The 27,617-nt window shown below is 39.0% G+C and overlaps 2 protein-coding genes across 6 annotated transcripts in view; one reads left to right on the top strand and one right to left on the bottom strand.

Annotated features, from left to right (window-relative positions):
- FBXL13 (F-box and leucine rich repeat protein 13) overlaps positions 1–27,617 on the bottom strand; it is a 156,093-nt gene that overhangs the window by 68,172 nt on the left and 60,304 nt on the right. For all 5 annotated transcript variants that reach the window (XM_038394324.2, XM_038394385.2, XM_043497476.1 and 2 more), the window contains 3 exons: positions 11,194–11,246; positions 7,761–7,861; positions 1,019–1,148 (listed from right to left, as the gene is read on the bottom strand). In XM_038394324.2, the coding sequence (XP_038250252.1) occupies positions 1,019–1,148; positions 7,761–7,861; positions 11,194–11,246 (284 nt within the window). The remainder of the gene's footprint in view (positions 1–1,018; positions 1,149–7,760; positions 7,862–11,193; positions 11,247–27,617) is intronic.
- LRRC17 (leucine rich repeat containing 17) lies at positions 756–25,393 on the top strand. The gene is made up of 4 exons (XM_038394475.2): positions 756–1,078; positions 16,132–17,024; positions 22,632–22,787; positions 24,790–25,393. Exons 2-4 carry the CDS (start codon positions 16,259–16,261, stop codon positions 25,191–25,193), a joined length of 1,326 nt encoding a protein of 441 aa, XP_038250403.1. The 5' UTR covers positions 756–1,078; positions 16,132–16,258; the 3' UTR covers positions 25,194–25,393.

Here is a 27,617-nt window from a genome sequence, read left to right as displayed (position 1 = left end):
TTTTTAATTACTTTTTTCCATCCTATAATTCCTTTGATATTACTATCTTGCCTTAAAGCTATGCCTGAGAGAACAGACAGTCTGGTTGTTATCGCAGTAGACTAGAAGATGTGGGTTCAATTCCAGGCACAAGCATCCTGTGTAATCTTTGACAAGTTACTTTCTGTCCCTCAGTTCTCCATTTGTAAAATGGGGATAATAATCTCGTGATTCACAAGCACATTATTTCTTAGATGCTACAGTGATGACGGCAATTTAAGTATCCAGATGGATAGATAGAATGGTTCTATTAAAATATCGAGCTATGAAGGAAAGAGTAGGCAACCATATCATATAGGGGAGAATTTATGTGGATGCCCTTTGTAAAAATATTGGCGGTATATTACTGCTCCATCGTCTAACATTTTACATGCTTTAAGAAAAGATACATCAGGATACAGCATAAATTTGAAAGTGTTTGAAATACTTAGCACTTGGTACTAAAAATTTTAGTAAGAAAATAAAATAAACTCGCCAAGTTATTAGCCATTTTTAGATTGCAGAATTACCCATTATTTTAATTTTCATTTGAAACTTACTTTGTAACACTATTAGAAAGCTCACTGGTAGATTGCTTTCCTTTTCAGGAAATTCTGTGCAAGCTCTCCCATAAAGATTTTTGTTTGTTGATATTTTGGTATAAACTGTATTTTCAAGGCTCTGGATTTTAAATTTCACATTGTATACATAGTAACACAACACCAAATTAGTCTATTTTAAGTCTGCAAAAAACAATGCTTGTTTTCATTATGCAATTAAGTACTTTTTGTTTATAGACATGACACTATGCTGGACATGAGCCAAAGCCTATAGCGCTAGTCCTCAGTAAAAATGTAAGCAGCTGTGGTCATGTAATTTAAAACCTCTGAAAAGCTTGCTGCAGTGCTTGTACTACTTTAGTATACCATGAGTGCTGGATGCAGCCAGTCATCGAAAGGATTCCTTTCCTCACAGCATGAAAGAGAAGTGAAATGCAAACCTGAATGCAACCTGAAAGGTCTAAATAGATGAGCTTGTGACATCCTTTCCCAGATCCCAGGTACTGTAAACCTTTGTCTGTGAATTTCCTGCAGTAAGCTAAACTCAGATATTGTAAATTGGAGAAGCTCCTTCACAAAAGAGGGAGAAAAAAACAGTTACTACAACAATAGGCTACAGAGCACAGATGCAATCAGATTCCATAGCTAACATCTTTCTAAAAATTCTGTGAAAAAGGGATGCTAGATTTTAACTGAGATTCTCTCCTTGTTGAAATTTAAAAGAATTTAGTTTTCCTTGTTTCAAGTATTGTAACTTGTTTGGAAATAGTACTATGGTACAGTATATCATGTCATCCTTAACTATATTCAAATAAATATTAATTTATGGATAATTTACTTAACTTCAGAAGCACACATTTTTGTAATAAGTTGGGACGGAATGTGTATATTTTGGAAGCCAATAGACCTTTGAGGTTACAGGATTTACTTTGCCATTGATTTTACAAGCTGTCTCTCTTGGAAATGAAAACCAGAACTCTACCAAAGAATATTAAAAGCATATAGGGATTAAACATACTGTTAAACCTTCTGTGGTCATGTAATTGTTTCTATTCACATTTTAAAAACATGCTATTAAAACAAATTTAAAGTGGAAAGAGATATAAAACTAATGCATATCATAGAATTCAATCTTCTCTAAATGAAGTTTAAATCAGTTATTTTTAGAAAATACTTGATTATTTACACCAAATATTAGATAAAGGAACAGTGGCAAACTATGTACATGGAAAATTTTAAGTGTATTGTATGAATTTGTATGCTCTAAATCTATTCAAGTTTTTATTATGCAAATTTAGGCATATAATATATTGAAGACTCTAAATTATACTGAACTAAATTTCTAACGGAAATAAACAAGTATTGCAATACCATAATTACCAGAAGTGAAAGCTTACAGAAAAAAACAAAACATATAATTAGGATTAGGACATACTGCTCTGTAAGAGATTCAGATTTAGGGATATACTCAGGCCAGTTTTGCAAGTCAGCAAAAACTAGGCATTTTGAAGGGAGGCAGGAATACCCACTCAGGAAGTGATAACTTAAGGAGTGGTTCACAGCACTGTTGTGGGAATTCACTTTATGCTTTGTATGTATATTGAGAAGACATTCTGTTAAATCAAACTGGGCAGAAAAAAGGGGGATAGGAAGTTGGAAAGCAACAGGAAAAATGATAATGTAATGGTTCAAAAACATTAATCACATGCTAAAATTAAATTTCATATTAAGAAAAAAAGGCAAATAAAACAATCAAAAAGAGACAACAGAAAATAAATTCAGAGATCTTTTTAAATGGAAGATGTTTCTTTCTAGATTTAATAAAGAAATGTAAGCACTGCCAAGTTACTTTCTAGAAGCACAAGCCTTTCTGAATTATATTGGAGTAATCTGCATCAGCAAGTAGATTAGATATGCTCAGCATTGTTGATCAGCTTTTCAGAGGATACACTCCTAGGCATAGTCTTTATGAAACACACTGCAAGAAGAGAACGTTTTTGAAGTTTTCTGACAGTTTTGTTTTGATCCATCTATAGCGTTGGTTGCCTAAGGCAGAATGAGCTCAGACAGGCACAGAGAAAGCTTCTGCTCCATTGTATTTTGAAGACTGGGAATCAATATCTTCAACGAGCAGGTAGCAGCTCAACACTTCTTGTAGGCACCCTAACTTTCTTTACAGATTGCTAGGTAACTCTTTCTCTGCCCTCTATTTTTATGATCTGTGTGTTTCCTGCTCTCTTCTGACATTTTCAAGGTGACAACTTTCTCAATAGCACAAAACTAAATCACAGATCTTTAACTTATAGCAGGGATTTACAGTTGCCTGTGTGCTGGATCCTATTTTATGGCTGAATCTGACATGGATCCTAAAATCTTGGCTTTTGTGACTTTGAGTCTATCATTTGGCATCAAGAACTTAACACAGTGATGTTTTAAAACAATTTGCCAGAATAACCCTCCATAGTTATTCTTGATAGACAGGCTTCACGTATATTGCAAGGTCTGTAAATAACTTCATCGGAGGAGAAATACCAAGTGGAATTCCATCTTGTCACAACATCTTAAATCAGCTGTGTAAGTCAGAGGCTGAATTTTCTTGATAGAGTGAAAGAGTGGAAGAGGAACATGTGAAATGGCCAACCAGCTTCCAGCTCATCAAGAATACAGTCCCTTTTGATGTTTTTTCCAACATATGGATCCTTGATATGGAGCAGTAAGATGTATGGGAAGCACTGCAAGGTGCATATATTTCCATCGAGTACAGCGCTTATGTTAGCTACATCGTCTCAGAGAACTACAAAGAAAGTACCTGTTGTGAGCTGCCACTTTTTGAGCATCCCTAGAAACACTGCTGAAATTTGAGTGCTATCAAAAGCCTCATGCTGTTAATCTCAGAAAGAACTACAGTATGCTTTACGTCCACATGTCTTCAGCAAAAAAGTGTTGCATTTAGCAGTTTCATTCAGAATTATCATTTGCTACTGACATTTTTCCAACATTTTAGGAAAAAACACTGTAAGCAAGGCAAGAGAAATCCATTAATGAAACTCTAGTATTTTATTGACTCAAACAAAGAGGAAATTTTACCTTATTTGTAAATTTTGTTTCTCATATTGGAGACAGCCACCAATCTGGTTGACCCACTCCTGGGTAGGTCTTGCCCACACATTAACAGAAGCAGCTGGCTCTAATTTTTTGGTGGTAACAGGAAGCCAGGGTAGCCAGGATAACGTAGGCTGGCAGGCACTCCAGAAAAACCATTCCAAATTTAAACATGAAGAAATTGAAACTAGAAGAAGGCAAAAATTATGCCAATATGGAGAAAAAACCACAGGCTTTTTCATAAAGGATAGAAAGAATAACACTGGTGCAAGGATGCAGGGTGGAAGGCTACCTGAAGCAAGACTAGAATCTGGCACTGGACTGGTACATTCCCAAGACATCACTCTACTTCAGGGCAAATCCAAATGTCCAAAATATACTATGCGAACAACAGAGAAAAACACACTCCAGGAATATGTGGCACTGCTGTGAAAAGTCAAATTTTGTTTTCTCAAGGGGGAGAGAAGTAGTGTACAACTACCATCAAAAAAGGAGACAGCTCTGTTGGAATAACTCAGCTTTCTTTTACTGCTTCTTTTGGTAAGTGGACTGGACCTACCCAGCAGTAGGTCCTCCAGCCCTTCAGTTTGGTGGATGAACACACATCTCCCACAACAGGAATGGATGTTTATCTATAACTATTACAACACAGTTCGCCTGAATAGTGTGAATTTGTTGCATTTGCTTTCAAACCATCCTTTGGGCAGCTCCCTTTTTTTTTTTTTGGTAGTTCTCTTTTGGTTCAGGAAATATGGCTACTTTAAATACACAATTCTCTGTGTTTTTTTGCGTATTGTCAGACAAAGTGCCTTATTTCTACATGTGTCTGCATGACTGTCGTAGACTAACGAGACCCAGAGTAGGCTCCAGAGATCAATGGGAATTTGCACACTTCGTTGCATTCAGGTCACAAACTGAAAAAAAAACTCCCTCTGAACTTCTTTAAACCCACTACTATGCCATAAAGAAAGTCAAAACAGATAGCTTCAAGCAAAGCCACGCCTTACTGACCTTTTGAGGAAATGTAAGACAAAACAGGAACTTGGTAGAGTAGGCAGGACAAATAATCACAACATTGCTTTTTAAAAATCACTACCCAAGCAATTCTGAGTACCTCTCATTCAATAGATATGCATGTAGGGTGACCAGATGTCCTGAGTTTATAGGGACAGTCCCGATTTTTGGGTCTTTTCCTTATATAGGCTCCTATTACCCCCCACTCCCATCCCGATTTTTCACATTTGCTGTCTGGTCACCCTATATACATACAGAACACAACTAAACTAAATATTAGTCCTCTGCCTAATTAAACTATCAACACTAGACTACAATGCTACTGAGGTATCGGAAACTTTACCCCCAAAAAATCTGTACCAAAAAAAAATCTCTCCTCAGTGAATAGATAATTATAGCGGAAATGGTAGTCAGTATAATAAACTCACTTATAGTTCCTTCTTCTCTCCAGGAGTCCGTCATACATATTCAGAGCAGATAATCACCCCTTTTTAAAGCCACTGACACCCAAGACCTTACATCACAATCATTAACCTTCCTGCTGAAGTAACAGGGCTGCTTTCAGAACCTGTCAACAACATAATCATCCAAAGTGGCCGGTGATATGCTATATGAAGGGTTGAGTGCCTTTTGTCAGGAGGTGTGCGTCTAATGCATTCACATTTGGCCTGGGAGGTGACAGTCCAAGATGAAAGCTTAAACTTTGTTCTTCTAATTGCAATTGCAGTGCATCACCACTAAGCCATTGAGATGGGTGAAAAAAACGACCCTACGCGGCATACTGACAAATTCCTCTTTCATACACTGTCGGCAACTTTACCAGTTACTAGACTGCAAAGCACAAATCAGGATGGTAATTCCTTATACTTTAACTCAAAACTGCACATTCAGTTTTGTGGGTTTTCCTCTCCAGCCAAAGAAAGCAAAGGCTTATTGTACTTTATAAACCAGAAAGTTGCTGCTTTTCTGATTAGTGATCTACAAAGGGTGACCATATTTCCCTATGCTGAATACAGGACACCTGGTAAAATTACTCATATTCAAGCAAGTTCAATGGCAATCCATCAGAACAATGCAGTACAAATGTTAAAATTAACATCAAGTTGACTGAGCCCCTCTTAAAAATAAATACTGTATAGCTGAATTCTTTTTATTTACCTTCTTATCTTTAAGGTTTTAATGTTCACATGGGGAAGGGTGACACACATGGGGAGGGGTCACACACACACACACACACACACACACACACACTCCCGTACACCTCTCTCACACAGGGGGTGTGACTGACCGACCTGACTGTTCCTGCCTGGTGCTCTCTGCCCTCCATGCCTAGCTGGGCCCCTGAGATGGACCCGCCTCTCCTGGTACCTGGCGCTGCATCTTCCCGAGGCAATACATGGGGAGGCACGCAGGGTCACATGCCCCCTTCCCAGATTTCTGTCAGGGTTCACACCACTAGCAGCAGCCTTTTGGCACTGTGCGGGACGAAAGGGACAGGAGCTGCTTCCAATCACAGGGGAAGTGGTGGAGGAGGGATGACCTGGCCCATGTCTTTGCAGAGCTCATCTCTTCTCCCCTACTCCCCAGTGGCTAGAAGAAGCTTGTCCCTTCCTGCCCATACAGTGTCGAAAGACAGCTAACACCTCCAGGTTGTTGCTGGCTACTGACATAACCCAGCCGCCACCTGTCCCCTGGCTATAGTGCTGGCAGGAAGGGGTTAAGCTCTAAGGATGCATTGTGCCCAAGGAACCTGACTGCAGGGGCTTCAGCAAACCTGGCCAGAAAGGTAGCTCAGCAGGGGAGGGTGCCTAGAGGATGGAGCAGCCCTGCGCTCCCTGGGGGCAGGACCCAGGTCAGGGAGGGTGGGTGAAGAGGTTGCTAAGCCCCTGCCCGGGAGGCTGCTGTGGAGCCTGCAGGGTCGGGATGCAAACCAGCTGGAAATCTCTCCCCCGGCTGCCACCCCAGAGCTTAACTGAGGGGCAGAGAGGCTTCCCCGTGCCAGCGCTGCATGGGGCTTTGGCACATGCAGAGCTCAGCTCCTCCAGGCCAGTGCCCCAGGCTGAAGGGACTTGGCCTTTCCCAGGGTGCTGGCCCAGCCAGAGGCAGTGGGGGAAAGAAGGAGACTGCCAGCCAGGCTGTTGGTGAGCTGAGCACTCCGACCAGCCGCTGGTTCTCTGCACAGCGCTGGGAGCGGGACGCGCCCTGCCAGGGGAGATATGGAAGAGCAGTAGGGCTGGGGGGATGGAGCGAAGGGGCAAAGCAGGGAGAGGACAGTAAGAGGGAGAGCACGTAAAGAGCCGATGGGCGGAGAGCAGAAGTGACATGTAACCAGCCACTGCCCATATACACTGGTCTTCACAGCTCACAACACACAGACAGTGCTGGCTGGAAACGGGATCAGGGGGCGGGGCCCTGCTGGCTCACAGCCAGCACACAGCGGGAGCTGCACTAATGCACCGGCAGGGGGAACAGCCGGTTCCAGATGCTGCATCTTCACTCTGCCACTAGCCTTGCATACCCATCCCCACTGTCAGCCACTGGACACCCCGCACTCACTGCTGGTGGGCAGGCGGCTGGCAAGCAGGGATCCAGTCAGCAGCAGTACCTGTCAGTACTGATGCAGGTGAGACAGAAAATATGGGACAATTCGCCTGTTTTTAATACGGCTTAAATACGGGACTGTCCTTTTAAAAGCAGAATGTGTGGTTGCCCTAGATCTACATAATCATTGCAAACTTGCAAGCTAGTTGCACAATAATGAGCAACTGTGTTGCTTGTCCAAAGGAACTTTGTTTGACTAGCAAACTCACAAGTTTCTGTAAAACTTAGCAAGACCTATAAACTAACCCAGTATAAATGTTTTACAACACTAAAAGACAAACAAAGAAGAAAAATCCTAAGAACAATATATATTGCTTTTTTCAGTTCTTTAGAAAATAAAAGGAATCCTGTAAAATACTCAGAGAAAGTTATATTTTCTTGCAATGATAATTAAAACTCATATTTTCATAGAGCACATATGACTTTTGTTTCTTACTAATCTAAATGTAGGAGGAGATATTTTACCTTGATAACAGTCTTAGTGTTCCATTAGTAATATCTGTGTATGACAGATTTAAATAGAGAAGAGCTGGACAACCTTCTGATACAAGTCTCATTGATTCATCCTGAATAATAATAAAAAAATCACTTGTCAAAGTATGTCAAATTAGAATTTGTTTATATTTTAGTGTACCTAAAATCTCTTCTATACTATAGCAGAAAAACTGAATTAATTTCATAAAAGTATTAAACCCAAAAGTACCGATCAAAAACATTTTCTCTTAAAATGCTCTAAAGAAAATACTATATTATAATGTTTACAGAACTATTTTTGTTGATTGTAAACATGACTATTTCTATGCCCTCAATTCAGGAAGGCACTAAGAACCAAGTAGTCCTAATGAAGTCAATGGGACTATTCACATGCTTAAGTGCTTTGTTGAATTAAGACCTAAATTAGCAGGTTTATAGACAATAATTTAAGACAACTCTCTAAAATCCACGCAGTGTGCTTTATTAATTAGTCATACCAATCATCAATTATAGAATGCTCACTGTCCACAAAATTTCTTTTTGAGTCAGTTCCTTTCTTTAATATTCTTTGACAGTGGCACCATCTAACTTGTTCTATGTATCTATATGATCACTACATTAGAATACAAACATATGGAGGCAAATCTTGAAACATTGGTGCAAGAGGCTGTTCCTGAAAAAGTATATGTAAATCCATTAGAGATGCAAAAACCCGTACTTTTGTATGCAAATCAAATAACTGTGTGGAAATCAGTATCTTATATAATTATATATTTTTGCCCAGATCCTCACCTGGTGTAAATTGGCATAACTCAACTAACTTCAAAGGAGCTATACCAATTCACACCTGCTGAGGAGCCGACCATTTTTGTTTACAAATGTCCATTTTCTTAGTCAAATGCAATGGACATGCTCACTCATATCGTTAGTTCTTACATAGTCATAAGAGTCTCCTGGTAGGGTTAAAGGGTATTTTATAACTATTGCAGACACCAGGCTATCAAAATATTGATATTAATTGACATTTAAATCCAACAGCAGTGAAACTGAGATAAGTCTGTAAAACTTATTAGTGCTTTTAAAATACATGATTACACCATATAATTTGAAAAATGGTAACAACAACAGTCTAGCCAGAGACTGTTCCACTACTGGAGACAACCACCCAGTTCAGTATTAGAGGGCTAGGAATGTTATCAAGTGTAATCAAGCGGTTCAATTAGCTGAATATTCCTTCATTGATCTTATTGTTTTATTATTCTATTCATGTCTCTGCTATTCAGCTCACTTAAGAAATAGCTAGAATAAAATGAATGTTTGCTCTTCCAGCTCAAAGTATGTCTTAATGCAGCTGAGAGGTAATGATAACAGTGTGCGCATATCTGAACTATTAGACTACACTGGTTTTCACCATTCTCAGATCCTCATTTTCAGTGGAAATCTTTTAAAATAACTATTAAAGAGTAAAAAGATAAAAGTAAGCATCTTTACAACTCATGTCTTTAAAAAAAGGTAAAATCAGAGCTAAAGAAATTTTAAACCCCTAACTCCTAAAAAGAAGTAATTTTCATTGTTCTCTCAAGGTATTATACCTCATAGATTTACACTAACTAATATGTTTCATATGCAGGGACTCAAGAGTAAGTACTTTCTCAAAGTTTCCAGAAATTTCTCCTTGTTGGAGTCAGGATTTCTCATATCTGATGCTTTCGATCTAAGCCATCAGGAGGTACTCTAACTTTATAACCATAGTAAAAACAGACCTCTTGAGAGAAAACAGGTAGGTGAGTAAACACTTTTACCACTAGGCTGCTCCTTTTGAAGAACACCAATTATACATTTCATACTAGTTTTCCAAAGGTAAATAATCCTGCATAAAATCCCTTCTCCTGAGTCTAATATTCCAAAACCAGAAAGATAATTCCATCTGACAAGATGTCAGGTTAGGTAAGGATCTGAATGTGCAATTGCATATTAAAAATAATAGTGTCAGTATGATTCTCTTACATGCAGCATGATCAGATATGCTATTGTCACAGGAAACTAAACCTAAGTGATATTTTTATGCTCCAACCAGTTAGTGTAACAAGATCTCTGCAGGATATTCTTAAAAGCAAAAGGAAGAGACTGGCAGGTCAGTAAGATGGTTATGGTAGACTTCTCATATCATATCAGAGAGGAATTTTGGAAGAATATACAAAATTACCATCTTATAAAATTAAGAATCGAGGGGTTAAATTGTAAGAGCTCATATTTAATTCTATAAATTAAGATTATTGATAGAAGAATAGTACCTTTTCAATGACAGTCTTTGCACCACTGGTGATGATCAGTAAAGGATATTTTATAATTGCAATCAGACCACTTCTAAGTGGTTCTTGTTTACAAATAAGACCAGATCCTCAGCTGCTGTATACAGGTATAGTTCCATGTAAGTCAACCGAGCTACACCAATTCACACCATCTGTGGATGATGTGGCCCACAGATTACTTTATCCAATGCAAATGAAGTACTATAAGAAAACTTCACCTACATATACTAAAATATCTGTATAATACAGTATTAATAAACTATGCAATATACAGATAATATTGGCCTTGTTTTCAAGATAAGAAAATACAAACTGGCATAAAAATAATCTTGTTTCAAACTCAAGCGTATGCAGAAAGCATTTTTCCTCAGACATGGGGTATTGAAAATGTCTAAAAGGAGCCAATTAGATTTGAAAATGATTTAGGAAAACTAAAAGACAAAATGTATTTCCCAAGAACCACAAGGAATGCTCCTCCTCCAGACAACAGGAAAAAGAAGGGATTGCCTGGAGGCTATGTAGTGTTTATATAATACACACACATTTCCACTGGAGAGTTTCAGAAATGTTTAGAAACTTTAAGAGGACTCTTCCAACTCCATGCAATAATGGAATAAGAATCTTGGAGAGAGTATCTATTCAGGATTACTTAATTTTTAAGAATATTAACAATACTTATCTTGTCAATTTAGGCAAAACAATTACAAAAAATACCCACATAAATTATCCAGTAAATTATTAGAAAGCATAGTTGTAAGTAAATATTTGGATGCTACAAAATGGCTTGGAATTTCTTGCCAACTTTAAACACATAGTAAACCATGAACCTTTCCCATAACTGGTAAAGATTTAAAAGCCATTGTTAAAAAGAATCCATGTCTGATAAACCATTTTTTCTGGCACTGTATAAAACAAAATTAGAACCCTAATTTAGTCTGACTAAAATCTGACTATTATTGAAGTCCACAGTTGCATTTTCAAATGCACCTAAGTGAATTAGGAACATAAGTCCCACAAAACTTGTGTTCCTAATTCATTTAGGCACTTTTTTGAAAATCCCATCCCCACCTCTATATAATTTGAATTTTGTGACAAAAATTGGTAGTACTTACATTTAATCCCTGGCATTCAGAGACATTCAAGTCTTGCAAATTTTTACATTCACCTAAAATAAAAAATAAACTTAATATTAGAGTTAAAGATTAACTGTTGGAATTGTCTGGATCAGACCAGCAGTCCATCTACCTCAGTGTCCTGTCCCTGACAATGGCCAGTACCAGATAATTCAGCAGAAAGTCCAAGAAACTAGGCAGAAGACATTTATGGAATAACTTACTCATCAGAAAAGTTTTCAGCCCCGTATCAGTTAGTGGCTGGCTTATGTCCTGAGGCATGATGATTCATGTCCCATACTACATTAAAAAATTATGTTAAAAGAATGATAAGCTTATAAAGTCAAGGACTCAAAAGTTAGGAAATAACAGAATTAAGGTTGCCTATCCAATCTTAATTCAGCTCTCTTGTGCATATGCATTATGATACAATATGTAACTACACAATTATATACTATGTTTTCCACAGGAACATTGAGAGCGCTTGGAAATTGTCTCCCTGCTCTCAGTTCCTCAGACCGCAGCGGCCCTTGGCAGCCAGAAGGAGGAACTGCAGAGAAAGTCCTCCTCATCCCCCTAAGGCATGGAATCTTCAGAGAATTTAGCTGCCAAACTCTAACAAATCTCTTCTAAGAATGTGTGAACTATGATTTTTTCAGAGGCTTAAAATTTGGTCAAAATCAGGTTGATTTTCACAGGAGCAGCAAAAGGCTCTGATACAAAGACAACTCTCCTGCCAAATTTCAAGTCCCTGCTCCAAAGCATGGAGTTGCTAGAGCTTGTCAATTAAATAGTTGTAAGATTTTTTTCAACAAGGGGAAACGATGTATTTTTCCTTATTTTCATTCTCAGAAATGGCTGATCTGATTCTGATTTTTAAAATACATAAATAAATAAATTCAGCCTGAGGCAGACACTTGATGTGGGAGATTCAATATGAGATGTTTATACTGATCACAAGAAATATTTTGAAAATCTTTTAAATAATTCTCACATAACACATCTGAAAAGGGGGCCGCCAAACATATGCTTTTACCTGCAGTCAAAAATTAATCCAACATTACATCTCTACATTCCTCTCTAGGGAAACAATGACCTCAACTAAAGTCTTGGTATACTATCTTACTCAAAGCCCTTTGAAAGAATAAAACACAATGCTGTTAAGAGGGACTGCCAACTCAAAAGATTCCATCCAGTTAAAATTAGCTCCATGATTGCTAGGCTACAGGAATGTCATGCCACCTGTATGCCCCCCTATATCACAATCCTAAAACCACAATACACCTCGCCTCTACAGATGGCAGAGGGGAAAACAGAACCTGAACTAAGGTATGCTGATACTTCATATTAATTACCATCATTGGTTACAGAATCTATGCCTATATTTTAAAAATTAAATCTCTAGCCTTTATGGTTGCAAAGAACCTCTTAAATGGGAATTAAGTGTAAACTGATGCAGTGACATCTCCTTGAGTCTGCAGACAGTCTGAAAAAAATAGCTCTGAGCAGTGTGAACTGCTCCACTTCATCTAAATGGAGTGTTAACTCCAGAGCCTAATTAAAACGTCAACATTTGATATACAGGACAAGAAAGATGAAACATCATGTCAGGAGGAGCTGCACAATCTATTGAGAATAGTATCTCATGTGGATGCCATAACAGAGTGAAGTTTAGTATGTAGGCAGAGCTTAGTACCACTACAGATACTCCCCAACTTACGCAATCGTTCTGATCCAGAAAGTCTCGCATTACTCAAATTTTGCATAAGTCAAAAATGTATACCCAAACATTACAAACAAAAAAACCCCCCTCCTATTTCTAGCTTACAGAACTTTTTCTGTAAGTGTGAATTTGCATAAGTCGGGTCCTGCGTAACCCGGGGAGCGTCTGTACTGTTTTTCCCCAATTCAGTCCTAGGGGACTGGAGGGAAGTAGACAGAGTACTTAGATAAATCACATTTCTTAGCTATCTTCTCCCAGATTCCTCTTTTGTCCATTTAGGACTTCCCTTGGGTTTGCCAGGATCAGAGACCTTTTGGAGCATGTAAAAAAGAAAAGGAGTACTTGTGGCACCTTAGAGACTAAGAAATTTATTTGAGCATAAGCTTTCGTGAGCTACAGCTCACTTTGCGAATACAGACGAACACGGCTGCTACTCTGAAATCTGGAGCTTGTGTAGCTCAGTTCCAAATAATACAGAGCATCCCAGTTGTAATAGCCATGATTAGAACAATCAGTCAGAATTAGGGTTGCCAATATTATATTTAAAAATACAGGACAGACTTCAGATGTCCCCAGTCTTGACTTGAACCTCTGGGGACAAGTCCCTTTTCCTCCACCCCCAGGCTTCCTAAGGTTTCTCTCTCTCCAGCTCTGGATGCAGCAGAGAACCCAGGGCCTCAGGTGCTGAGCCAGCAGCTGCTGTGATTCTGTTCAGGTTCTGCTTGGGTGCCAGGAGCCAAGTTGGAGGCTGCAATTGCTGGTCTTTGCCTGCTACAGTGCTGTGCACCCTGTTGGGGACATTGGCAGAGACCCTGCCAGACAGAACCCCTTCAGTACAGGTTTGGGGCACATATCCCCATCCACTTGCCCTGCCAGATGGAGCTTGCACAGGGAAAGTAGATGGGGCTGCGCTCAAGAGCTGGAGTCGGCAGATGAACCTGTCCAGAAGGGGGCAGTACTCACGCATGCATCTTTCCACTCCCCTCCCAGTCCTGGCCCTTGAGCATGGCCCTATCTGCTTTCCCCATGCAGCACTGAAGGGCCAGGGAGGAAAGTGGAAAGATGCACCCATGAGTACTGGCCCACTGCTGTTGAAATGTGGGATAAAAAGCGTTCCATACTGATTTAGTACGGGACAGGCAACTTTCTATTTAAATATGGGACTGCTGGCAATCCTAGTCAGAGTGAACAATATCTGATTCCCAAAAACTAATAAATAAAATTCCTTTTATTTTTCACAGAATGTAATGGACAAAAGCAGTAATAATAATTGGAGCCCTATGTATTTCGCAAATGCAAAAGAAAGAAATAAAACAAAAATGAACATAAAAATGACATAAAATGAAAATCAGCCTGCAGTGGCAGCTCCTGCCCCATAGGGTTGCGCCCAGCTCCCTACTCTAGGTGCTGTGACCTGGTACACGGGGTCACAACGCTGCTCAGCTTTGGCCTGGCCACCCCTCCATCATAATGGGAGGGCAGGTTGGTCAGATTTGGAATTGCAGTGTCACTCACTCAAATTTGGCCCAGTTGCCCCTCTCTCATCAAGACAGAGGAGCCAAACCTGAGTGTACTGTAACCTCAAGGGCCAGCTGAAGTGGGGAGCCAGTCCTGCCCTGCAGGATAGGAGCTGCTGTTCCAGTCTGAATGTGAGGCTGGCTTACTCTATAGCTTCCCCCCCAGGGCCTCCCACCCCTCAGGGGCAGGACTCTGACTTTATCATGGACGAGGCTAATGGGGAGAGGGTTGGGGCTCAGTGAGGGAGGAGGATAGGACAGGTGTCCCTGGGACCAATGGGGGATGAGGTTATAAGGAGTGAGCTATCAGGTGCAGAAATAAAATGGAGAAGCTATTCAGAGGCTTTGCCAACAAAATACTTATATCCAGGAGCAACATAATTTTTTTATTTTAGCAAGAAACAACTAAATTATACTTTTAAAGACAACCTTTTTCATTTTCTATTATAAAACTAAGTTTTAAACTTTGGATTTCTGATCTAAATAAAGAAAAATTACAAATAAGTCAGTGATAACAAAACAGTGACTTATTCTACCCTTTAAAGATTGTACTTTCTGGGTGCATCCTCATTAGCAAAAAAAAGAGTTCTTCACTCGAGTTAACTAGCACAAGGTAAAATCTTATTGAAGACAAGATTGTTTGTAGTTTTAACATGAGTTAGCAGGTCAAGGTAAATTACAGGCTTTCCCATAGTCTTTATCTTCACCTGCTAACTCATGTATAAACTACAAACTGCCTTCAATAGAATTTTACCTCATGTTAGGTAACTTGAGTTAAGAACATACCTTTTTCGTAGTGAAGACAAGGCCTTTGAGACCACAATGAGGATTGGTGGTACACAAAACTACTATACAATTGTATGTGTTGAAAACTGGGATTTGTTCAAAGTTCTCAGACCAAAAAGAACTCTGCATCCTGCAGAGACACTGTGCACAGGCCAAGGGAATCATGCATTACCCTGCCGCTGACTCATAAACAATACTGAACAGGATCCAGAGGGAGTCACATCCGGCCCTCTTTGGCCAGCAAACAGCTGGAATCATGTAAGAGGAGTAAACGGCAGATAACGAGAGAACATCAGGGTTTAATGAGTCCCTGCCAAAACAGAATTTTACCACATTGTATACTCAGTACACAGCCCTGAGTAGGGACAATACAAAGCTGCATCACCCCGAAGGGAACTCTAGGAGGGATTAAGCCTCCACAGAACACATGGGGAGTTCACATGCTTTACCATCCCTTAAGAATGAGGGCATTCTCCACTCTCCCCAGCTGGCCAGTTCCTCTGGGATGATTTGCACTCCTTATGTGCTAGGAGGGGAGTGTCCTTGCATGCCCATGACACCAGGGACTGGGACTGTGCTTGATTCTTCTGTAGAGGGCACAATGGGGCAAAGGAATCCTTGTGCTCTTCCCCTGAATCTGTATGTGCACCTAAACGAAAGCCAGCTAGAAGCTAGCCCTGTATTTTGACAGCTTGCTAAATTTAATCTAAGTGAATGAAAGTGGATCATAGAGAGCATGAAAACAATTAAACCATAAGAAGTGACCTTAATGTCCTTGTCTGAGAAATTTTCAAGTTCTGAGTGAATCTAGTGTTCTGGCTGAACTATTTTGTAATGGTTCATTTTAAGTACCAGTGTCTGTGAAAATGTCTATTTTACACTTTCTAATATTCCACTTTTCTTCCAACCCAGGGATTCCACATACACCAGCTGTACCTCCTCAATTCGGAACAGTATTAGCTCCAAACTCAGATTTCAAAGGAATATTTTGACTGGTCCAGCTGTCACAGAAAGTAATTGGGGCCAGCTGGATGTCAGAATGAAAGTGGTTACTATTATAATACTACTTTTATTTTGTAAAGCAGTCTACTTTAGGAAGACAAGGAATGGGAGTTTGAGAAACAAAGCAAACAATGGAAGGACAAACAGTTTAAGAAAAGCATCCAATACTGTTAAGCGTTATGCCCCAGGCCTCCCCTGTGATGTGTATACTTATCTTCATGAGAAATACTTAGATTGCCAAGAAAGAAAACTGACTTTTGCGTCTCCTGATTGGCCTGAAGATTTAAGACACATGCTGCTTGCAAGAAATAGGATTCGCAAACTGAAGAATAATATGTTTTCCAAGTATAAAACATTAAAAAGTCTGGATTTACAACAGAATGATATATCAAAAATTGAAAGTGAGGCTTTTTTTGGTTTAAACAAACTTACCACACTCTTACTTCAGCATAACCAAATTAAGATTTTATCAGAGGAAGTTTTTATTTATATGCCCCTTCTAAACTACCTGCGTCTTTACGATAATCCTTGGCATTGCACCTGTGAGATGGAAACTCTTATTACAATGTTGCAGGTTCCAACAAACAGGAATTTGGGAAATTATGCCAAGTGTGTACACCCAATAGAACTGAAAGATCAAAAGTTAAAGCAGATAAAAGCTGAACGTCTATGTAGTGAAGAGGAAAGACTGGACCCCCAAAATATAGCAGCAGCAAAGCCTGAAGTTGTCAAACCAGAATTTGATTCCTCTCTTTGTCATATTTATGTATTTCCCAAACAAACATTGGATTGCAAAAGAAAAGGTTTGTTTACTTATTTTTAATTCAGTGACAAAGTTTAATGTTCTTGCTCCTTTGCTGCTATATTGCTTCTATAGTTAAGTAGGTTACAGAAAATCAGTACGGTTCTAGAAAGTTTTTGCTTTAATTTCCTTTAAATAATACTAACAACTTCTTTGTTCGTGTGATTATAAAAAGAGTGTAATTGGAATTCTTGCAGTATTTCATCTCCATTTTATAGCCCAATTCTGCAAAAACTCCTGCATGTATTTAATTTTATTAGCATGAATACTCCAATTGAAATCAATAGGAGTGCTCCTAGTAACAAAGTTAAGCACATAAATTATTGTAGCAGCAGAGCCTAGTTTTGACTGGTTTTACTCCAGTAAAGCTACTTTTTCATATGCCAATAAATATATAAACAAAATTAGAGTTATGTTTCAAAGTGACTGCACTGACAGAGGGAAGAGCACAGGGAGCTCTTCCCCGTCTTCCAGTGCACAAGGGCAGCCATAATTTGACAGCAGGGAACCTCCAGCAGTACTCAGAGGCCCCAGAAAGGTCCCGACTGAATGGAAAGGCATTGTCGTCCCACCCTCTGTGTACCAGGTTTCCTGCATAATGGAAAGTACCAGCTGTTCCTTTTGAACAGCTGTAGCAAGGGTTCTCTCCCTGTTCTTCCTCCTAGTGCCCAGGAGGCATTTCAAAGTCATACTGCTTCCAGGTACTGCTACTCGGAAGAGTGCTTCCTCTCTTCCCCAAATGCGTCTTAGGAGCCATAAGAGTAAATAGTTGCCCATCTGGGAGATGTGAACATACAAGTCCAGGTTTGTCTATGCTTTTTATTTCCCATATTTTATCCCATGAGAACTACAAAAGAAAAACTAAAAAAAAAAAATTCTGATGAGAACTGTACTCTGGTTACACCCACTGCAAACTGCATTCAGTTCATGCTTCAACTTTACAAAACATAAAATAAAAAACAGTACAAAGATGTGGAAGTAGTCTACTTAGGGAGGATTTTGCCCAATTCTTGCAAATTACAACCTGTAGTGCCTGACCGTTGTACTATGTTAGCTATTTTTATCTTGTAACATGCTTGCCAAACTGCTGTGCTATTTTCTTCCATTTGCCTTACTGTGACTGTACATTTATATAACTGCTTTTATTGTGTTCCTGTCCCCTACCCTTGATTCCAGGGAGGCTCTGTCTTTGCTACTCTCTGTGTCATCTAGAAGAAGGATAGACAAGCTCAGAAGTCAGTATAAGGAGACAAGAAATGAACATAAATTAAAGGCTTCAGCCTGTGACTACATGGTGTACACAATCTGTATGTCATGTGAGAAATCCTCTGTCCTCCAAACCTCCTTTTCCACAGTGCTCATTCCTGCTCTTCTTCCTCCTCCCTCCCCCACTCTTTCCCTATAAGGCTACTTCCTCCTTTTGATTTTCCCCATTACGCTTTCTTCCTGGATCATTTTTATTCATTCTCAGTTGCCCTTGAAGTATAAGATATCACAGGGTCTTAACTGTGCCATCATTACTCCTTATGGCTCCAGTAAACATTACTACTGAACGAAGACAGGCACCTGATATAAATATACAAATATAAGGAAATCAGAGTGAATGCTGAACTTCCAGGCTGATACTTTAGGCCATAGCATCCTCTCTGTATAAGTCATGCAGAGGGGAGCAAATTTGATTTGAAATGATTTTATCTGAGTTGACAGGTTTCAGAGTAGCAGCCGTGTTAGTCTGTATTCGCAAAAAGAAAAGGAGTACTTGTGGCACCTTAGAGACTAACAAATTTATTAGAGCATAAGCTTTCGTGAGCTACAGCTCACTTCATCGGATGCATCTGGTGGAAAAAAAACTTCTTTTTGCATCCGATGAAGTGAGCTGTAGCTCACGAAAGCTTATGCTCTAATAAATTTGTTAGTCTCTAAGGTGCCACAAGTACTCCTTTTCTTTTTATCTGAGTTGAGTATCTGCTTGAATGGACCCAAAATTCTTAGGAACAGGAGAATACAGGCACCATGGCACTGTGACTTCTTCCTTCAAGCTGCCTGAAGCCTCTCAGTATGGTCAACTCTTGGTTGGGGTTTCGTGAGCTTTTTTGGCTATTTAAAAATGTGTGTTATTATATCCGCCTCTCCATAAGGAAGCAGAAGTACACAGAGCCGCTACCCCCACATACCCTCTAAGAGGCAACCACAAAGTTCCGTGGATTTCTACCCAAATGGTTAGTCAAATTCAGGGTTGTTCCAGTTAGGATGACAAATTGCTAATAGAATCAGGTATTTCTTTAATGCAGTCTTGTTTATTTATAAAGAGTGTACATAGCCCTGCTTCTCTGGACACAGGAGGAACTAAACGATAAGGGTCAGTTTCTTTGATTACGGTTCCAAGCCTCTTTAGCCAGCACTTGACTCAGAAGCCGCCTCTGTAGGCTTCTTTCAGATTCAGACACATTGCTTGTCTAGGCTCCAGCTGTGTCCTTCTCTGTGTAATGTTTCCTGCTTCTCTTACTTAAATACAAACTTGTACCTCTGGTCAGGCAATACCTAGCAAGCCCCTCTGCCCAGTTCATTCAAATTTCTGGGCAGCCTTGCATTTCTCTTTATTTTAATAGCAGACACCTGCCTATGATTTGGGTTTGGAGGCTGCTATTATTTCAGTCACTTTCTTACATTCATCCTAAATGAAAGACAGAAGTTACGCACAAACCCTAACAAGGTTTAACCCAAACAACTTACAACAGGTGGGTAGGCTGACTAGCAATGCCAGGAGTGCTCCACACCCCAAAGAAGGCATGAATACATTAGATGAGGGACTGGACAGGTCTCTGCCCCTTAGAAAAGTGCCTTAAGGCCAATGATGGAGGAAGTGCATGATGAAGACTTTGTAAAATGTGTATATAGTCAGGGTCTTTTTTCCTAAACAGGCACTCACCAAATCAGTGATATACTGGATGGGTCAACTTTTCAGAGTATAAAACTGAGATTCCTCCTGGTTGCAGCAACATGTCATCCTATGTGATTTTGCATTATGCTATTGTAAAATAATCATGAGGTTCTTAGCTATCTAAGTATTTAGGTGGCCAGTATTACCCAAGTCTTTCCTTTAAAAAACAACAACAAACAAAACAAAACCCTTTGATGCATCAAGTCTCCAAATAAATTCTGTCTATGGCTTCACAAGAAAATCAGAAGTCTCCAGACTAAACTGGCAGTGTTTGTTTCTATATAATGACCTACTAGATTATAAAGGCTCCAGGTTGTGTCTTGCTTACTGTCTTTAGTGTAGGTCATTTCACAAGAAAAAGAGTTGTGATATCACGCATAGACAAATTACTGGTACCTGAAAGGTACCATCTTCAGGTAGCTTTTCAAACAAACAATAAGAGAAAGGACCTCATTATCCTGCTATACCAAAATGGAAATGGGCCTACTTCATTCTTAACATCCCAACACATTTTGGGTGCTTTCTGCAATACACAAACGGCTAGAAAGTCCAGACCCCTCCCTTTCTAACCTCCCTTCTTGCTGTTATATCCTCCTTTCCAAAATTTCCCCCGACTCCATGTAAGGCTACTAGTGGGAGCAATATATTACTTTTTATCCTTAATTTTCAGATTTAAAGTTGAAATTTCCCTCACAGGTGTTGAGAAAAGGCTATATCATTACTTCACCTAAAGATCACAGAAAATAGCAGTCAGAGCAGGATTGACAGAGTCATATAAAAAAGGACTCTGAGGTTTACTTCAGATCGAATGGGTGTAGGTCACATCTGCAATAAATATGCACAATGCTGTTAGGGTTTTGTTTTTGTTTTTCACTCTCTTTATCTCACTGGATTTTAAAGTTAGTGCTGTTGAACTCAGTCACAAATTGGTTCAGCGTCAAAGTATGATCAGAAAACATTTTTCCATGTAGATGATCAAATCTCAGCGGAAATTTTGGAGATATTACAAAACCCACTATAATATGGATCTTAAAATGTTGTTAGAAATAATGATACTAGAGTATCTCAATAGAACTAGATAAATAAGTCTGATATGATACAGTTCTTCCATTAAACACTCAAAAACAGTCTCTAGGAAACCATAAGAAGTAAGCTGAACCTCTGGGTTGATAAACCATTAAGAAAAGTAATGACACTGGAGCAGATCCTTAGCTAGTTATACTGTCAGAGCTCCAAAGTCAATGGAACAATTTACATCTGCTGAGGATCTGACCCTAGGCATGCACAGGGGCTACTTCTTAAACAATATCATCATGACAGCCAAAACAAAATGTTTTTTCCCAAAAATATATACAGAACTAGCTCTTGATAAAAAAAAAAATCAAAGTGCCTGCCAACAAAAGTATATATTTTAAAAGTGCATCCTCTAGCACTACTAGCTTTCTATGCCTCAAAGACACATTGCTAAATCTTTTGTTGGGACACATTATTTCTTTCTCACTCTGTGTGGTGTATTAGGTGTTAAAGCTATAGCTCTGGATCTTCCATGCACAGCCTCCCCACAATTTTTGGGGTACCATGTAGCCAGCCTACACTCCTTTGAAAGCAGGGTTTGAAATTCCACCTGCTCCTTACGTGGGCTATGCAACAGATCTTAAAAGAAGTCAGGGAGTAAGAAGTCTGTCTAAGCAGAATTTAGCTCACTGAAGGAAGGACACTCTAGTGCCTAGGGCACTAGCCCGGGACTTGGTAAATCCAAGTCCAATGTCCTTTTCTGACACAGCCTTTCTATGTGACTTTGGGTAAATCACTCGGACTCTTTGTCACTTAGTTCCCAATCTGTAAAACAAGATTAATAGTACTTCCCTACCACATAGTGGTGTTGAGAGGATAAATATATTAAAGATTGTGAGATGCTCAGGTAACATAGTAATGATGAGCCATATATTTTGCATAGATAGATATAAAAAGCCTAGAAATGCCTCAGCACTTTACATAAGCGTAGTAACTATAGTATTTTCACTGCTGTTAATACTTAGAACATATCTACTTTTGGTAGCGTGAAACAAATGGTACAATATAGTACCTAGGATCTGATTCTGGAACACCTTCTCACAGTGGTGAACACCTACTCACACAAGTAGCCCCACTGGTTTCATTTAGGTGAGGAAGTGCACTACAATCAAGCCCTTAGTTTGTATGGCATTGTAACTGCATTATTTAGCTATATACAAGTTAAAATAAAAATTTAAAGCATAGGAAGAGATATTACTATGTACTAGCAGAAAGAAGAGAAATTATTTCAGATGAAATGTAAAATAGACAGTCATGTTAGGCTGTTCCAGTCAACAGGAGCTGCATGAGAAATAACTTTCACATTAACAGTGTGAAAAGACTGAGAATGGACCAGGGGTGGTCAGTGCTAGATGAACAGAAGGAGCAGAAAAGGAAGTAGAAAGATGCAAGATATATGAGGTATTTCTGTTTTCCCAGATGCTTAGTAGGTACTTTCCAAATTTTATTCTTCTGAGAGTTACACCCCGATCTATCTTTAAGAAACACAGGTCATCTTTATACCCTGCCACAAATTGCTCTTACAGTGACCTGCAAGCGGTAGAAATAATCTACAGATGATAAAACATCCATCTTTTCATTTTTTTTTTTAAGAGTTAAAGAAAGTTCCAGGTAACATACCTCCAGATATTGTTAAACTCGATTTATCTAACAACAAAATCAACCAACTACGAGCCAAGGAGTTTGAAGATGTTAATGAACTGAAGATATTAAACCTTAGCAGTAATGGAATAGTTTACATAGATCCTGGTAAGAACAACTTTATATATTTATACAAATAGTAAACTGTGTGCTTTATTAATTATTAGCATTGGCTATGTCTTTATCATATATATAGATTTTTCTCATTTAGAAAAATCTAGATCAGAAACAGGTTGGGCCAAATTCTGCCCTCAGATGCATTGATTTTATAGAGCCAAACTGTGCGGACATGCATCTTGGGCAACCCCAATGAAGTCAATGGAGCGAGCATGGATTTTGGTCTATTCTTAATTTTAAGCAGAAAAGGGGCAAAAATAGAATTTTTGGGACTGAAGACTAATCAGTCCCCAAATGTTATGTTATTAAATATATCTTTAAACACTACTTGCCAAATCTGACCAAATTTGGCTCAAGTTTATATGGCTGCTTTTAAATTGTAGGAGTCACTATAATATAGAGACTGAAAAAGTTAATGAAATTTAATATTTTTGAGATACTTTGTTATATTATTAGATCTCAAAATGGCTTTGATTTAGTGCAAAATATTGTAGGCTATTTGTTCAGTATGTGTGTATATTTTTATATGATGAAAACAGTCAGAATCAGGCAGGAGACAGAAGTAAGGAACACAAACAAAGAGTAGGCTGTTTTCTGCTGTAGCATTCTGGAAGCTTAAGTAACAGTGAACAATAGTGACATCAATAAAATAGCCTTTAAGAGGTCAAAAATAATACATTGCTAGACTCCTTAAACTAAGACCTGTGCTATATAATGACCACAAAGTGGGTTTATTTAAAGGGCGGGCTTTTCTCTGAAATGTGACTCTATAAAAATGGCCATGTTTATCATCTCTCATTGGCTCCCTATCAAATTTACTCAGTTTATAAATAGGTGTTTTTTCTAACTAGCAGCCTTACAGACTTAATCTGGGTGGGAATTAACAATGAAATTAGGTCATCTCTTTCTCATAATTATTACCAGTAATAGATAGGCCAAATCAGGCATTTACTGATATCTCTGCAACTCTATTGTCTTGCCTGCCTACACACAAAAGTTATACAGCTCTACTGGTATAAAGTGGTACAACTCCCTCTAGTGTGGACATAGTTATATCAGCATAAAAGTGTTTTGCTTATTCCCATATGAAAAGGGGCATAAATTATACCAGCATAAATTACCTTTATACCAGAAAAACTGTGTCCACATTAGGAATGCTATTATAACCAGTATAGCTATTTCAGCCCCCAAAATATCATACCCCTAGCCAAAATAAGAACAGGAGTACTTGTGGCACCTTAGAGACTAACAAATTTATTAGAGCATAAGCTTTCATAGGCTACAGCTTATGCTCTAATAAATTTGTTAGTCTCTAAGGTGACACAAGTACTCCTGTTCTTTTTGCGGAATCAGACTAACACGGCTGCTACTCTGAAACCTAGCCAAAATAGTTATACCAGCACAAAATCTGTGTACAGACCAGTCTCCATTGCACTTGGGCAGCCCTGTTGCCAGTATAGTTAAAGCTGTAAAACCTTGTGTGTAGTCAAGGCCTGACTACAATTTGAAGACAATGGAGTTGCAGAGATGTCAGTGAATTTCTGATTTGGCCTCCAGAACCTATATTACTGGTAATAATGGATGTGGCACCAATCTAACTGATTACTGGAACAATTCTCTCATGATGCACAATTAGATTCCAGCTCACTGGCTCTTTGCCATGTTATCTCTATTGTGCTAACAGAAGCAAACAAGCAGAGAAAATTTATATTTCTCAGTAAATTAAGTGCAAGTGACTTTGAATACACCAGAACCGTTGTGAAGGTTTACATGCCACTTCTCAGAGTAGATCCACACTTTTATGTTTCAATTTACAAGAAGCCTTTATTGTAGCCTTTTAATAAAAAATATAAACCAGTGATTTTTGACCAATGTATACAAGAATACTGTTTAATCCACATTAATATGAGAACATTTTCCCTGTTACAAACATATTTTTCTATTTTATTCTATCAATTCTACATTTCAATAACTTGTTTTTTTAATTGACCAGCTGCTTTTTCAGGACTCTCTAACTTAGAGGAGCTTGATTTATCAAACAACACAGTGCAAAATTTTGAATATGGAGTATTAGAAGACCTATACTTTTTGAAAATATTATGGCTAAGAGAGAACCCTTGGAGATGTGATTACAACATTCATTACCTTTTCTACTGGTTAGAGCATCACTACAATGTTCACTACACAGGCCTAGAATGCAAAACGCCTGAGGAATACAAAGGGTGGTATGTTGGAAAATATGTCCGAAGTTATTATGAGGAGTGCCCAAAAGACAAGCTGCCAATTTATCCAGAAACATTTGAGCAGGACAAAGAAGATGAGGAATGGGAACGACACAAAGAACAATCAGTTCAAACAGTAAAGAAGCATGGTGTAATTGTCACTGTAATAGGTTAATTTGGGAATTTTTTTATTACTAGATTCAAATTTTTCATATTTTTATGTCAGAAAAAATCCTGTTTACATTTTTGTTACTTTTGTTGTTTGTCTATAAGGAAATATCTGCCTACATAGATTTTTTTAATTGAAGTTACTAACTACATGATGGTATCAGTTATACATCATCTTTTATATAAAAAAAATGTACTGTTTCTTACCATTTGTTTTGGCTCCCTCTTGCTATGTGTTTGGGTAACTATTTGAACCTACAAAATATAAATGGATAGATATAGATCTATAATGGAAACAAGTATCTTATGTACAGCAAGGCATTATCCTGCAGTTTGCTCAGCACAGGCAGACCCTGCATCTGCATGGAACTCAATGCAGGACTGGGCCCAAAGCTCCTCTGTCTTGAATGTATTGCAATTTCTTTATATTTATTGGCTCCTTGAATTGTTCCCAGGAAAAGTTCTTTACATTTTATGCAGCAGTTTTCTTGTGTGTGATACTTCTACCAAATAATCAAATTGCAAACTGAACTAGAACAGGGTACAAAGTCAATGGGAATTGCACATGGAGTAGAAAGAAAGGACACTCCAGCGATCAGGGTGCTAGCCTGGGCCTTAGGAGACCCAAGTCCAATATCCTGTTCTGACACAGACTTCTTGTGTGACATTGGGCAAGCCATTTAGTCTCTGTGCCTCAGTTCCACATCTGTAATGGGAATAATAGCACTTCCCTACCTCACATGGATGTTATGAGGATAAATACATTAAAGGCTGTGAGGTGTTCACATATTATGGGAACAGTGGCCATATAGGAACCTCAGATAGATGGTCAGTACCCCTCAGGGCAAGGACCCTTACTGCCCAATAAAGGGAATGATCCAACACTCATTTACATAGCAATACTCCCACTGACTGATAACATTTAGCATCTATCCAGTATTTCCTTTTTTAAAGTTTGCATCAGTTAATATTTGGCAGTCTGAACACTTCCCCTTTGAGGTAGACATTAGCATTCTTTCTGGGGAAACGATGACAAAGAAGGGCTAAGTGAGTTGCCCAAGACCACACACCAGATTGGCGGCAGATCTGAGATCAGACTCAGAGGTCCCAGCTCAAACTCCAGATCACGCTTTCTCTCATACATCACTGACAGTTGTGTAGGAAGCAGAATCAGGCTCTGCATTTGAAATGTCCGACAATACATGCAAGCAATTGACCATGGGAGAAGATATGGAAGGCTGTATGGAGAAAAAAAAATGTAGCTTTCAAACTTTACACAGCATTCTAGTGGCTGTGGATCCCTCCCTCCTGCCCAAAAGCTCACATATGTTGTTTTGCATTAAAAATGTAATCCAGAGCATTTGGTAACATTTTTTTCTAATATAAAACATTAAACCAGAGAGAAATTCGGGACATGGTAAGAGGGTGTGCCAAAGAATCCTTTAGGAGAAAAGTGCTGTGATCTGAGGCATTCTTTCACACCCCTTATGACTGTAATAAGTAAATCACTTACAGCTGCTATATTGCCAAACTGAAGAACTCAGACAGTTTTGCATACCCTCTGAAGAGTTGTGTAGCAAACCCACTGTTGCATTACTCATCACTATCTCCAGCCCCAGAATTATCCTGAACATTAAAGGTTAGCTTGGGAGGTTGGAAGACCTTCCCACTGGGCCAACAAAATTTATTTTATCATGCGGTACCTCCTGGAACATTTAAAAGCTCCAGGAAGAAAATCTCTTGCGAACAGTAGCAAGCATCAAATGAACTACCCCCTCTTCTCCAAATCTTGGGGCTTTTGCCAGCACAGAGATCCTCAGTATGCTAGGGAAGAGGACAACTAAGAACAGCAGAACTACTGAGAAGGGATGAAAAGGACAGATAATTGACCCATAAGAGAACAGCTGTTTTGGGCAGTAGAGCTAGTGAAGAAAAGCTGAGGAGGAAAAAGTGAGTTTATAAACTACCCCATGTCAACTGTTATGGACAAAAAGCCAGCACTGCACCGAGAGAGCAGCTGGGAAAAGCCAGAATCGGGTCCAGAAGAGACAACTTACCAGCCAGGAGCAGAGCATAGGTGGGAGGCTGTGTGGAAGGTCTATAACCACTAAGAGTTAGCATCTCAAGGAGATGAGTGGGTGAGGTTAGAATCTGAGAAATGGCTGAGTTACTGCAGGTGACAAATCTAAAGGTTACAGTGATACTGAATCATCAAACTGTCACTCAAGTAATCCCACCAGGGCCAAGGCCCTTGGGAGTAGCAATGATACATGAAAAACAACTGATTAAGAGGCATTAACGGTTAGGTGGACCAGCCCTTCATGCTCTTCAAAGGAATAGTGGCATGAGAATATGTTGCTGCTACAGAAGAGTTCCAGAGACAGGAAACTATCATAGAAGACAATCAAAAGTAAGAACTTCTTAAAGTGAC

This window comes from Dermochelys coriacea, chromosome 1 (assembly GCF_009764565.3).
Source record: "Dermochelys coriacea isolate rDerCor1 chromosome 1, rDerCor1.pri.v4, whole genome shotgun sequence".
In the NCBI taxonomy this organism is placed as follows: Eukaryota; Metazoa; Chordata; order Testudines; family Dermochelyidae; genus Dermochelys; species Dermochelys coriacea.
The sequence above is the reverse complement of the archived record's forward strand: the minus strand, read 5'-3'. Positions and strand labels throughout refer to the sequence as shown.